Source organism: Octopus bimaculoides, chromosome 4 (genome assembly GCF_046866305.1).
Source record: "Octopus bimaculoides isolate indiv1 chromosome 4, ASM4686630v1, whole genome shotgun sequence".
In the NCBI taxonomy this organism is placed as follows: Eukaryota; Metazoa; Mollusca; class Cephalopoda; order Octopoda; family Octopodidae; genus Octopus; species Octopus bimaculoides.
In genome coordinates, this window is record NC_142931.1 from 103,726,756 (window position 1) to 103,741,257 (window position 14,502).

Consider the following 14,502-nt stretch of genomic DNA (forward strand, 5'->3'; position numbering starts at 1 on the left):
GGCAAGACAAAATTATAAGTGTATAACAGTGATAGACACTTCTGCCTCAACCTTGCTCTACAACGTTGAGGCAGAAGTATGTTTAATTATCTTTGTTGTTTTTACGAGATTTGTTTACAACAAATCTTTTAGAATAATATATGTAATTATATAGAAAATGACTAATGAACATATAATAAACTGATTTGTTATGTAATTATTTAGATTATTAAGTAAATAGTAGTTGAAGGCTATATAGTTATAAATTATATGTAAATATTGAGCAATGTTAAAGTAATATCTACAACAGGTATTGTCAAAGATCATGATGCATGTGCTTAGGGTTTATCAGCTATGAAAGGTACTGTCTGGGAAGAGGTTAATTGAAGTTGGACACAAGAATTGAAGAAGTTATTGTCTCAACAATACCATTGACCAATGAGAAAAATGTCAAAGATACATAAAGTTAATTGCTGGTATTCAGAAATAATTGTGAAATAATATTATAAGCAGACAGTACTGGGATGACAAAGACTGCTGTATATTTACCGAATGGCTAATGTAATACCATGAAGTTGCTGTGGAGACAGATTAGGACAAAAATCTGTAAGGAGAGAAAGAAAATATTATTGAATAGATAATAATAATAAGACACAAGATGTCAAAATATCGTTCACTAGATGGCAATGGCACTCTTCTTTTCATTTTGATTTTAATAATAATAATAATAATAATAATAATAACAATAATAATAATAATAATAATAATAAGGGGATGTCAGAAACATCTAGACAATATCCCAGGAGAACCATGTTTAAAAGAAATCCAAAAGATTGTGCTGACAAGTACTGCCCACATCCTTACAAAAACCCTATCAATTTAGATGTCTGTGTTGTATTACATGGGGATATTTCACTACTGCCCCTGCCACTTCCCCTCCCCAAGCTTTCAGTCATACTGTAACATCTCTTATCCTTCACTTGCGCTAGGACGCTAGGTATGCCTCGGCAAGTGATTGCAACAGACTTTAGATTAAAAGAAATAGCCGCCACCAGCCAGCATACATTTATTTCGGTGGGATGGGGGGGGGGCATCTCTCCAATTTTAATTTTCGTCATGTGCCGACCAAGGTATGTCAGCACAAGCATTAATTCATCTGTTTTTAGGGGCTCAGTGGAATGCTGTCTTGCTTCCTTCTCTGTTGCTAAATGCACTTCCACCATACTGAAGTGTTTTCCTCTTGTCACATAGGTTTCGTTGGTCCAGATCGGTCTGAGGGCCATTTCCAACTGTTGTTGGCTGGCTCATTCTAGCCTTTTCTTCTTGATGTTTAAAACTCTGTATATTACTGATTTTCAATCCACCTCCTTGATTAATTCCTGAGGAGTGCTAAGGAAGACATTGTTTCCTTCCTTCCTTAACAACTCCTTTACATTTTGTAGTTCATTTTTTGTGAAATTCAACATTTCTTTTGTCTGCTTTGCTGCTGAGGCGAAACCGTTGCCGCTAGATTTGCTGTTCGTGTTTGTGGTGTCAGTGTCATTCTTTTTTGTTTCTTTTCTTTCTTCCTCCTTCTCATTTTCAAGAACAATTTCTTGGTTTGCTATATTTTCTTTGTTGTTGTTGGTGCTGGTGTTGGCATTGCTGCTAGTGATTGTGCTGCTTAGAGGGAGGGAAATCTTGATTGTCAGAACAGCCACTGCCACTCACCTCAACAGAAAAAGCTATCTTGTTTTTTTTCGTCAAACGAAAAAAATAAAATGTTTTTTAAATGGACAAAAAGTCCAAAATTCACCCCTAAAAGGGGGGAATTTTTCTGCACACCAAAAGGGGTTCGGAAAGCAAAAACCAACAAACAAACAGTCAATAAACTTGATAAAATAACAACAAATTTCAAACTGATGGAGCTGAGAAAAACACGTCTTACGATGATGACGACGATGACAACAACAATAATAATAAAGACTGAGCTAAAATCTGATATAGTGGAAATATGAAACACCGACAGCTGAGAACAAGTGATGGCAAGACACTTAGATAAAACTTAAATAGAAAGAAAAAAAAAATCAAATTAATACATAAATTAAAAATTGGGAATTAACTCAACAAACCTGATATTGTCTGAGATACTTCAGTTGAAGTAGATTCTAGTAGCACTAATATAGTTTGTTCTAGAAGTTGCTGGTTCACTGAAGAATAATTGATAATAACAGAGTTATAATAAGGTGAGATGTGGGTAATGATCACATGCATGCACACACATAAATTAAGGTATACATAATAGCATGTAAATAAATATTAGGTTGAAATAGCACCTAAATAAACATAAGGTTCTGACAGATTAATGATGTTTGTTAAAAGAGAGAGAGAAGGAGGGAGGAAGGGCAGTAATCCTTTTTTGGATAGAAAATGTTGATGGCCATTTGATTTTTTCTTTCCAATAGGGTTTTCAGACCTAATATTTATAAAAAGGGTAATCAGGGTAAAGACTCCCTTCAGTTACAAAAAATGGCCATGAGATTGCACCTAAAAAGTCCTCCTCCAAGGCACATGTCTGGGCAAGGTTGTTTATGGAAGACCAGAAGTTGCATTTGCATGCCAGCCTCCCCTCTCTATGTCACCAATGTTATCCAAGAGCAAGGCAAAGGCACCTGTGATGTTGCAACTCATTTCTACAGCTGAGTGAAATGGAGCAACATGAAATAAAGTGTCCTGCTCAAGAACACAACCCATAACCTGGTCCAGGAATCAAACTCACTACCTCATGACTGTGAGCCCAACACTCTAACCACTGAGCAATGCCCTCCACTAGAAATAACAGTATTAATGATGTTTGTTGAGAGAGAAGGTAGTAATCTGTTTTGGGATAGAAAATGTTGATGACTGCTTTGACGTTTTCTTTCTAAAAAGTTTTCCAACCTAATGTTTATATGCTGTTATTTATAGCTTTATGTGATGTGCTTTGTGAGCCAATATTTCAAAAATAATTATTTCATGCACTCTTGAGAGTTTATAAGTTCTTATGACCTCAACTACACACACATAAATTATTTTGACTTGGCACAATGCTGTAGTTTGAAGGTGAAGAGTGTGATATATTACTGGTACATAACAATTCCACAGACGCCAACTGTGGAAAGATTTTACTTAAGGATGTTGGGAGATAACATTAAATACAGTACATAGTTTAGTCTGGCACTGTACAATTTTGGCAACTTACAACCTTTATACATCCAATAAAAGCAAATCTTCCCTTTTGGAGCTGGCATGCTACGTCTCGGACACATGGCATCTTCACAGGAATAAATGACTTAGTTGTTTTTTTCCCAGAGAAGTATGAAGTAGAAAAAAAAAGTTTTCTTTTTATTTATTTATTTTTCTGAAACACCTCAGACAAGTGTCTTCTACTATAGCCCTGGGTCAACCAAAATTTTGTGAGTGAGCTTGGTAGATGGAAACTGAAAAAAAGCCCTTCATGTATATGTGTGTGTTTGTGTTTGTCCCATCTTGCATTGACAATATCACCTTCCTACAACTGATGTGGTTTCTTTCCAATCTGTGAATTACATGTATGTCCATAGGGAAATATGACCTTGTTTGAAAACAGGTAAGGGTTAGCAACAGGAAGGGCATACAGCCATAGAAAATTTGCCTCAACAAAATTTGTCTGCTTCATGCAGGTTTGGAAAAGTGAGGCGCAGGAGTGGCTGTGTGGTAAGTAGCTTGCTTACCAACCACATGGTTCCGGGTTCAGTCCCACTGCGTGGCATCTTGGGCAAGTGTCTTCTACTATAGTCTCGGGCTGACCAAAGCCTTGTTAGTGGATTTGGTAGATGGAAACTGAAAGAAGCCCATCATATATATGTATATATATATATATATATATATGTGTGTGTTTGTGTGTCTGTGTTTGTCCCCCTAGCATTGCTTGACAACCGATGCTGGTGTGTTTATGTCCCCATCACTTAGTGGTTCGGCAAAAGAGACCGATAGAACAAGTACTGGACTTACAAAGAACAAGTCCCGGGGTTGATTTGCTCAACTAAAAGTGGTGCTCCAGCATGGCCACAGTCAAATGACTGAAACAAGTAAAAGAGTAAAAGAGTATTAAGATGATGATGATTTTTCTTTTTTTCTAATGAATATGAAGCTAAAAAAACAACAAGATTTTTAGGTCTGTTATTCTTAGGGTCCTCATTTTTCTGAAGAACATTAGTAATGTAAAGTGAAAAGAAAGAGCCAGAAATGAGAATGAAAAATGAGTTGTAGACTTGGTTTGTTGGAGCTTACCTGCTATTTATCAGTGCCTGCAGATTTACATAAAAACACATGTGCAAACATACAACAAGACACAAACGCACTTTAACAACACAGAGACACACATGCTCACACAGCAACACACATAAACATACAATGAAAATACAAACACGCACCTTTAACAAGAAACACATGCTTCCACTCACAGCAATGTAAACATTCACAATAACACTCACACAATACCACAGAGACATCAGTAATATTTCTGCAACAGTGTGGCAAATAGTCAGCAGTGATGGTAATCTGGTTAGTTACAATGGCACACACACCATACACATACGCACATACACACACCACAGACATGCACATGCACACGCACACACCACAGACACACAATATGTCTTTGTCACTGTGGTTAGAAAATTGTGGATCAGAAGTACATAATTGAGTTAAATAGTAGAAATATCTGTTGATATTCTGACAGTATTAATGATGTTTGTAGAGAGAGGGAGAGGGAGAAAGAGAGAGAGAAGAAGAGAGACACAGAGAGAGAAGGAGAGAGAGAGAGAGAGGGGGGAGATAAATAGATAGATAGAGAGACAGAGGGAGAGAGACAGGGCAGTAATGTTGAAAGTTGATAAATGTTGCAATGGCCTAATACCATCAACTGAAGAATAAGTACAGCTCTCTCTCTCTCTCTCTCTCTCTCTCTGTGCATGCGTGTGTGTGTGTGTGTGCGTGTGTGTGTGTGTTGTGGTTTGTGAGCTCAGTCTCTGATACAGCATTTGCTTGAACTCAACTCAGCCTGGATCAAGTAGAATATATTCCAGTTGTGACCAATCTACTTTTGTTTTTTTAGAGCATAGTGTATCTAAGACTTCATAATCCACTGAGTCTGTCTATTTTTTTTGTAAAGATATTGATGTGATTTAAAGGACCTCTGACTACTGTTACTAGCAGATTGATCAATTTCACTGAAGCTTTCTCTCTGGTACGTTACATTATTAATCGTTAAGAACTTCATTAAACATTAAGTTCTATATGTGATTGTTATTGTTTAATTCCAGGTCAGCTCTGAATGAGCAGGCCTATAATCAAAAGGTATTTCAGCTGTGCCCCTCCTATCATAAATTGAGTCATACTATATACAGGACAATCTTGTCAATGTATTCTCCATAGTACATGTAGGATTACATGATCAATGTGTACCCATGATACATGTAATACATTATCAATGTGTCCCGTCTGTGTAGAACAATGTTATCAAAGTGTCTCCCACATGCAGGACAACACTATCAGTGTGCCCCCAACATGTAGCACATTATCGATATGTACCTGAAGTGTTGGATATCATGATCAATGTGTTCCCTATAGGATGACTGTATCCTATGACTGTATGTAGGATGACTGTATCCCTGTAGCTACTAGATACAGAGTATCTACAATTGTATCATCCGATAATTCCTTTCTTCCTTTTATGATAGTAGAGTGTAATTTGAAGGAGAATTGACTGCTTTTGGAGAAGGTCAAGTAAACTTAGCATAAGAACCCTTCTTATTTATTTGTTGAAATGACTGATGTTATGAAGAGCATACAGTTGTAAAATATATTTAAAAATTTTAATGAAAATATTAAGATTTGAAAAATACATCATTTACATTAGAAGGAAAATAATGGTGTTAAAAATATGTTATCATTTGATTAAGGCAATGGAAGGGCCATAGCATTTAACCCTTTAGCATTTAAACTGGCCACATCTGGCACAAATATGCTACCTGTTTTATGTTCTAACCAGCTAGGTCCAGCCTGTTACACCTACTCTTCAATGCCATTCTAAACATATACAATCACATCTAAATTTCAAAGCTATGATTAATTTAAAACAGTTTGAATGAAAAAGCATTACATTTGATAGAATAATTTGAATGCTAAAGGATTAAAGGTCCTTCAAAACCTGGTAAATATTAATAAAAGTATGATAATGCTGAAGGTACAGAGAGCACTACATTTCAGCATAAAGTATAGGGGTGGATGGGTTAATGTACAATAGAGGTGACACAATGGGGGAGGGTTTGTTGCAGAACATGGGTTTATATACAGAGGTGTTATTCAGTCAGCGAGTTCAGAGAAGATCATGGCAGTCTCTGATAAAGAGACTCAGGGAGAAGTCAGAGGAAAGTGGTGGAAGAGTGGGTAAATAAAGAAAGGAATTCAAAAGGTGATGGTGACAGCACCATCCTAAATGTTCATATGCGTATGTGCATTACATTTGATTTAACAAATTAAGTCTGAATATATTCAATTAATGTAAACAAATAAGACATGAGATGGAAACAAATAAACAAGCAAATAACACAAAACTCACCAGTCCGCTGTATATGCTGAGGTTTAGTAGAGAGAATATTGCAAAATACTTCCTGCATTTCAGTCAACCATTCCATGGAAGGTGGAACATCTTGGTCGGGCAATAATTTTAGCAAGTCAGGATCTATAATTAAATGAGCACCTGATTAGATAGAGAATTAGTTTTGATGAGATGAAGTTTGGTGTAACTGACACTCTCTTTCTAATCAGAAAAATCCAGAGGAAATTCTTAGAAAGGAGTAAAACCTATATGTATTATCTTTTAACCTTGAGAAGACATTGACAAATTAGCATAATTTGTGGTCTGGTAAAATGCACTCATGACGATGCCATGTACAATGCATGTGTCAGTGTCATGTAAAATGCACTTGTGCCAGTGGCATGTAAAAAGAACCCGTCACACTCTGTAAAGTGGTTGGCATTAGGAAGGTCATCCAGCCAAAACAGACAATTGGAGCCTTGACAGCTCCTGTCAAACTGTCCAACCCGTACCAGCATGGAAAATGGACGTTAAATGATGATGATGATGATGGTTATTAAGAAAAACAACTAGTTGCAGATAGTTTGTGAGAGCTATGGATGCCACGAACAGAAATGTCAGCAAGGTTGAGAGTTAGCAAAGAGTTCAGCAAGGAATTTAGTGTGCAGATAGGAGCCCATCAAGACCGACTTTTCAGTCTCCTCTTGTTATAACAATTCTCAAGTCTTTAACAAGAGTTTAGGACCAATTATCAATGGGGATTTTTGTATGCTGATGACATGTTCTGCAGAATCTGACAAAAAAAAAATTGAGAAGAAATTCCAAACATGGCACTAACACCTAGAATTGAGAGGCCTCAATACAAACCTAGCAATGGTAAATGTTTTAGCAGAAATCAAACATGAGATAGCTTGTTCAATTTGCAGAAGGGAGTAAGTTGGGACTCTGTATGGTGAGTCAAAAGTTGGAACTGTAGATGCAAAAGAGATGCAGTGAGATCACAGGCAGACTGGCTGAGATGATGTCATACATAATAGATGCTCAGGAGTAATTAACAGTCAGAGCACTTATGAAATAAATTATTATAAATGTTCTGGATAGAAGGATCCCAGGAAGCAGTTGATTCATTACCTTAATGTGTTAATTAATAGAATGTTCTTAAAGTGACATAGTCTATGTTGGAATGGAGTAGACAAACCTTGAGGGAACAGAACATTATATGACACTTGTGAAACACGCAATGAATGCAACAGATGTGTGAAGTGAACATGTTCTGCTGGATGTGTAATGTTAGTGTGCTCTGTTGAACAAAAATGAATTGAGAAACCCACCAACTAAAAGAAAAAAAAACCCCAAAGAAACCCCAGTATGATAGAAATCAGATGTAATATACAAGAAAGGAGATTGCACTGGTATGATCATGTGATCAATGTGGAGGATGGCAGTTACGTAATGAAACAGCAAGCCATACAAGTGGAAGGAATCAGTGGATGAGGAACACTGAGGAAGATTTGGAAAAAAAGTGGTAAAACTTTACAACGGACCACAAATAGTGAGATGTTGTGTTTGGAGAAAATTTGTACATATATACATACATACATACATACATACATACATACATACATATATATATATATATATATATATATATATATATATATATATATATATATATATATATATTATAATGTTAGGGAATTACAAAATCCAAACTTACAAGGATATACAATTCAATAATATCAAATTGGATTATATAATAAAAAATATAACAAAAAATATTAATAAATTATTAATATATAATTCAAATTTACAGAAAACAAAAGATGAAGACAAGTAAAGGAACAACAAGCAGGTGTATTAGTTTAACGCTGGGGAAGAACGGAAAAGTTTTTGACATTTCAAGCCTACACTCTTTGACAGAAAGGATCGAGAGGGAAAAAAAACATACAGAGAACAAAAAAACAAAAAAAAAACAGAGAGAGAAAAAAGTGAGTAGGGATTAACAGTTCAACATGATATATCTAATATAATAAATGCGAAAACTAATTTCTGTATTTCAGTGTGACACACTTAAACCGCCTTCTCTCACTATTCAATGACTCCTGCTATTCCTCATGATGGGGTGAGAGTAATAGTAGGCATAGAGATGGTGAGGGTGGTGGTGAAGACAGAGAGAGAGAGAGAGAAACAAAGAAAAAGAGAGGGAGCGAAAGAGAGACAGAGAAATTTAGGGAGAGTTGATGAGGTTTTATTAAAAGCAGTAGTGTTGATGGTGGCAGCGGGAGTAATAAGAAAAGAGAGAGAAAGAGTGGGTATATGAGAGAGATAGGGAGATGATGTACAGTTTAACCATGTCTCTTTGACAGAAATTCCTGTTGCCAACATACTGAACACTATCATTTTTGTTTTATCTTTTGCTTTCTTTAATACATACATACATATATAAATATATATATATATATATATATATATATATATATATATATATATAGGTGAGAAAGTTGGTATGTGAAAGCACGTGGTTGGATGTATAAAAGATAATAAGAGTGAAAAGACTACAGAAGGCTTGTGTTACATGGTTAAAGTATATATTTAAATTATGTCAGAAAAATGTTATAAAAATGTTAGAAAAATGTTATAAAATCTTTTTGGTATATAAACATTGTATTTTGAGAAATACAATATATATATATATATAGATACACACATATAATGAATGTCATGGCTTGTCAATCAACACAAATACACGTTCATTATCTATGATATATACACATAGATAATGAACGTGTATTTGTGTTGATTGACAAGCCATGACATTCATTATATGTGTGTGTATCTATATATATATATATTGTATTTCTCAAAATACAATGTTTATATACCAAAAAGATTTTATAACATTTTTCTAACATTTTTATAACATTTTTCTGACATAATTTAAATATATACTTTAACCATGTAACACAAGCCTTCTGTAGTTTTTTCACTCTTATTATCTTTTATATATATATATATATATATATACACACACATGCACACATATATAAAATACACTTTAATTGAAATAAAGTTTCCCCAAAATTAAATATATCTAATGTAATACATGTGAATGTCAGTATGCCACACTTTTTCGACTTTAATGAATCCTTTCTACTGGAAGCACAATGCCTAAAATTTGGGGGAAGGGATTAAGTCGATTACATCAACCCCAGTACATAACTGGTATTAATTTTATTGAATCCAAAAGGATGAAAGGCTAAGTTGACCTTGGCGGAATTCGAACTCAAAACCTAATGGCAGACGAAATACCGCTAAGCATTTCGCCCGGTGTGCTAATGATTCTCCCAGCTTGCCGCCTTAATATAATATAATAGTATAATAAATGTGAATGTCAGTGTGTCACACTTTTTCAACTTTACTCCTAGAGGCCATAATCCAACATATCATACCATTTTGGAATCAGGCTGACTCTGTGAATAAATCAAAAACATTCTGGGCTGCATCCAGACCCACAATCCTGAAATTTTAGATTCTCAAGTTTTCATTGCTGTGATTGTTTTCGGCGATTTATTTTACATGACTTTTTGTGGCAAATTTTTTTGTACAATAACAATTTTTATAATCTAAAGGCTAATTCCGTGAGTAAATTAAAAACACTCCAGGCCGGATCTGGATCTGCAATCCTGAAATTTTGGATTCCGATGTTTTCATTACTGCAATTGTTTTCAACGATTTTTTTTTTTTTGCATATCTTTTTGTGACGAATATGATCATCATTGGGATATGACTCTGGAGGAAGCAATTGCAATAAATTTTGTAAAACAAGTCAGAGATCTGTTTGCAGATCTTCCCATTTAGGGTCAGTTGCTTAAAAGCTATATACTAGCTTAAAAGCCATCCAATAGGGTGGCTTTTAAGCTAGTGTATATATATATATATATATATATATATATATATATATATATATATATATATATATATATATATATATCATATATATATATATATATATATATATATATATATATATATCATCATCATCATCGTCGTTTAACGTCTGCTTTCCATGCTAGCATGGGTTGGACGATTTGACTGAGGATTGGTGAAACCAGATGGCTACACCAGGCTCCAATCTGATTTGGCAGAGTTTCTAGAGCTGGATGCCCTTCCTAACGCCAACCACTCAGAGAGTGTAGTGGGTGCTTTTATGTGTCACCCGCATGAAGGCCAGTCAGGTGGTACTGGCAACAGCCACGCTCAAAATGGTGTATTTTATGTGCCACCTGCACAAGAGCCAGTCCAAGGGCACTGGCAACGATCTCGCTCGAAAATCCTATGAAGGCCAGTTAAGCGGTACTGGCAATGGCCACGCTCAAAATGGTGTATTTTATGTGCCACCCGCACAAGAGCCAGTCCAGGGGCACTGGTAACGATCTCGCTTGAAAGTCCTTAGACATGCCGCGGGCACAAGTGCCAGAAAGGCAATGCTGGGCACAGGTGCCATCACAAATTCGCTTTCGCTTGCCCCAATATATATATATCCACAATAGGCAATCCACAATTCAAAACAAAAGACTCAATACTTTAGGAATGTAGAGTATACTTATTTTTATTAACAAGAGATTAAGTGAAAATATTTCTTCACGTATCTTCTGAGATAAGAATTATGCTGGCTGAAACCACCATAATATACATAAAACAGTACCACTAACAATGTTACACTCACATATTACATAAAGCAGATTCAATGCAATAAAAACCATGAAAACAAAATACTGTGTATAACCAAAGTGCATGGAGTTGCACCTGACTGTTCAGTCAAAGTGTGCAATAAAATAAGACTACTGAAATGCTGGTTTCAAATTTTGGCACAAGGCCAGCAATTTTGGGGGCGGGGGTAATTTAATTACCCCCTCCCCCTTAATGTTCAACTGGTACTTCATTTATTGACCCTGAAAGGATGAAAAGGCAAAATTGACCTTTGCAGAATTTGAACTCAGAATGTAAAGGCAAACAAAATACTGCTAAACATTTTGCCTGATGCAATAATGATTCTGCCAGCTTGCCACCTTGGACTACTGAAATATTAATATTACTGACACTAACTTATGAACAGAATATAACTTACCATCTTTTAATTGGGTTGACTTCGTTATGGGAAGTGTGTATACATCTGGGACAGGATATTTTGAAAACAAAGGATAAGAGTAAACATTATCTGAATCCTGAAAGTAAACAAAAGAGACAACATCAGACATGAACTAACACTAATAATGTCAACAGATTTTTTAAAATATTTAATATCTTTTTAGCTCTTCCAAAGAGAAAGGTTTTCAATATAAGAATTTAGGAAAAATAAGAGAAGTAGAAGACATAGGATGAATGAATGAACAGGATTATTGTGACTGATGTTTTGTTGGCTTCAGTCATATCTGATTGAGTAACAAATGAGTAGATGATTGAACAAAGCATTTGATAGGATATTTTTGGTGATGGCCAACGTAAATTTATGGCAAATATACACATATGTAAATGTCTATTATAGGGCTTTTAAATGGCCAGTGTTTATTTCTAGCTTTATAGCATTAAACAAGTAATATATAAACGGTTCTGTTGAAGAAGACATAAAACTACACTAAATCAAGTAATATTTCTAAGTGATTTGGTAGAGAACTGAGCTGAGGCATGATTAATTAATTGTATTGGCCAAATACACAGTGCAAATGTTTTGGGGTATTCAACATCTGTTTGATTGCGAGGCAGCCTGTTAATAGATTTTGGTGCCTGGAGGTGCTTCAGAATATTCTGGGTGGGCACTAACTTGTAGAAATGCTAAAGTAGACTTTTGAAATAAGTGTACTACAGTAAATTTGAAGGTGCACCATTGAATAGTGAGGGATCAGTACTATCCTGTGCATCTCCTTAGTGATGGGCATATAGGGAAGAGGCTCTTGAGCTCAGGGCCTCCACAGGCACTCCAAGAATGATGGCTAACATCTGTCTTGTTTAGTTGAAAATGAGTTACTGCAAGAAAATACAAGAAGTGAATTCCAGAGGTCTACATTTTGGAAAGGAAAGACAGGATGTAGTGGTTAGTGTAGAATCAAGAGATGAATGTTGGTGGATAGAATGTGGATGATGAGATAAGACGAGTGAGTGTTAACATAGTGAGGACATGAGACCAGTTAATCTCAAGGAGCAGAAGTCACTATAGTAGCAATAGGATACAGAGAGAGAGAGAGAGAGAGAGAGAGAGAGAGAGAGAGAGAGAGAGAGAGAGCATAGCATGACTGTTAGTTAAAGGCTATTAGTGAGGAGTGATTTCATACAGGTCAGTCAAGTAGTTTTTCTTTAGATATTGCCAAGGCTCTCTGTGTGAGTAGCAGTAGCACTGTCCAGAATACAGATGCAGTATTCCGGAGTGAGTGTCACTTGAACTTTATTAGTAGCTGTAGTAGGGTGGAGAATTTTTCTGATCATGAAAACAATGAAAACCATGAAGGTGAGTCTTTATAATGCACTCTTGAGTATGCTGAAGACATGCAGTGACTATGATGTCTAGCATTTGTAGTAACTTTGAGTAGTCCAATTGCTGTTGTTTAAGTTTGAGAGAGTGAGCAGTGATAATGTTCTATTAAAATATTATCATACAGTCATGGGAATGTCTCAATGATGATTATATATAATTAGTCACAGTTATATATATATATATATAAGCAGTCACAGATTGTTATATATATAAACAGTCACAGATTGTTATATATATAGTGTGAGGCAAGTAAAGTAATGTGTTTTGCCTCGGAACAAAACACATTAGCTCTAGAAATGAAATCATGATCCTGTAATGAGTAATGAAACACTTAAAAACATGGCCACAGTAGCTTTGAGGCTGGTTAAAAAAAAACACCTACCTGTTGAAGAGTTCGAGGAGGTAACTGGCGTTCGGTTGGTCCACCAACAAGAAATGATTGGACAAGAATGTAATTTCTCTCAAGTGATATCATGTCTATGATGATGGTACTAGATTGGGAACAAGAAAACCTTAAATAATGATTTATACAGAATATACTACAAATTATTTTACTCCTTCATTTTATATAGAAGTCTATAGATGTTAGGAGGTATTTATTTTAGTTCATCTGTCACATTCAGTATATTGACAAACCATCCACACCACTAAGGGAATTTCTATACGGTCAGTGAAACTACAAGAAAATACGGCCAAGTACTCCTTCAACCATCTATATATATAGATGAGAATGTATGTCTGTGTGTGTGTGTGTGTGTGTCTGTCTGTGTGAATCCCTAAAACTTGAGAACTACACAACCAATTTCATTCAAATTTTACACATGCCTTACTTAAGGTCCATGTAGTGTCATAGGCCAAAAATATTTTTAACTTCTTGCTTAGTGCGAGCCCAGAGCAATATCATATCTCCTCCACTATTTCAGTATTACGTGTCAAAAGTGAAACCATGACATATTTCTATTGTAATGTCAGATATTTTCACTTTAATAGTTTCACTTTAATACTGAAACTATTAAAGTGAAACTATTATCTCTCCTTTCTGTTAAAGAGCGTAGCTCGAAACGTCAAAGACTTTCTCTATTCCCAAGCATTAAACTAATACATCGATTTGTTGTTTACACCACCTGTTTTTGTTGTTTTTTTCATAAATTCTCCCACACATATATATATATATATATATATATATATATATATATATATATATATGTATGTATGTATACATCTGCATAAATATATATATATATATATGTATGTATACATCTGCATAAATGTATATATATATATGCATGTGTGTGTATATATATATATATATATATATATATATATATATATACATGTATATATATATAGATGCATCTGTATACATCTATATGTATAGATGTATATATATATA

At 35.0% G+C, this 14,502-nt stretch overlaps 1 protein-coding gene across 2 annotated transcripts in view; it reads right to left on the bottom strand.

The window, feature by feature from the left end:
* LOC106883773 (protein broad-minded) overlaps positions 1 to 14,502 on the bottom strand; it is a 263,530-nt gene that overhangs the window by 18,613 nt on the left and 230,415 nt on the right. For both annotated transcript variants that reach the window (XM_089351129.1, XM_089351130.1), the window contains exons 25-29: positions 13,492 to 13,600; positions 11,709 to 11,805; positions 6,602 to 6,724; positions 2,091 to 2,168; positions 529 to 583 (exon numbers count right to left, since the gene is read on the bottom strand). In XM_089351129.1, the coding sequence (XP_089207255.1) occupies positions 529 to 583; positions 2,091 to 2,168; positions 6,602 to 6,724; positions 11,709 to 11,805; positions 13,492 to 13,600 (462 nt within the window). The remainder of the gene's footprint in view (positions 1 to 528; positions 584 to 2,090; positions 2,169 to 6,601; positions 6,725 to 11,708; positions 11,806 to 13,491; positions 13,601 to 14,502) is intronic.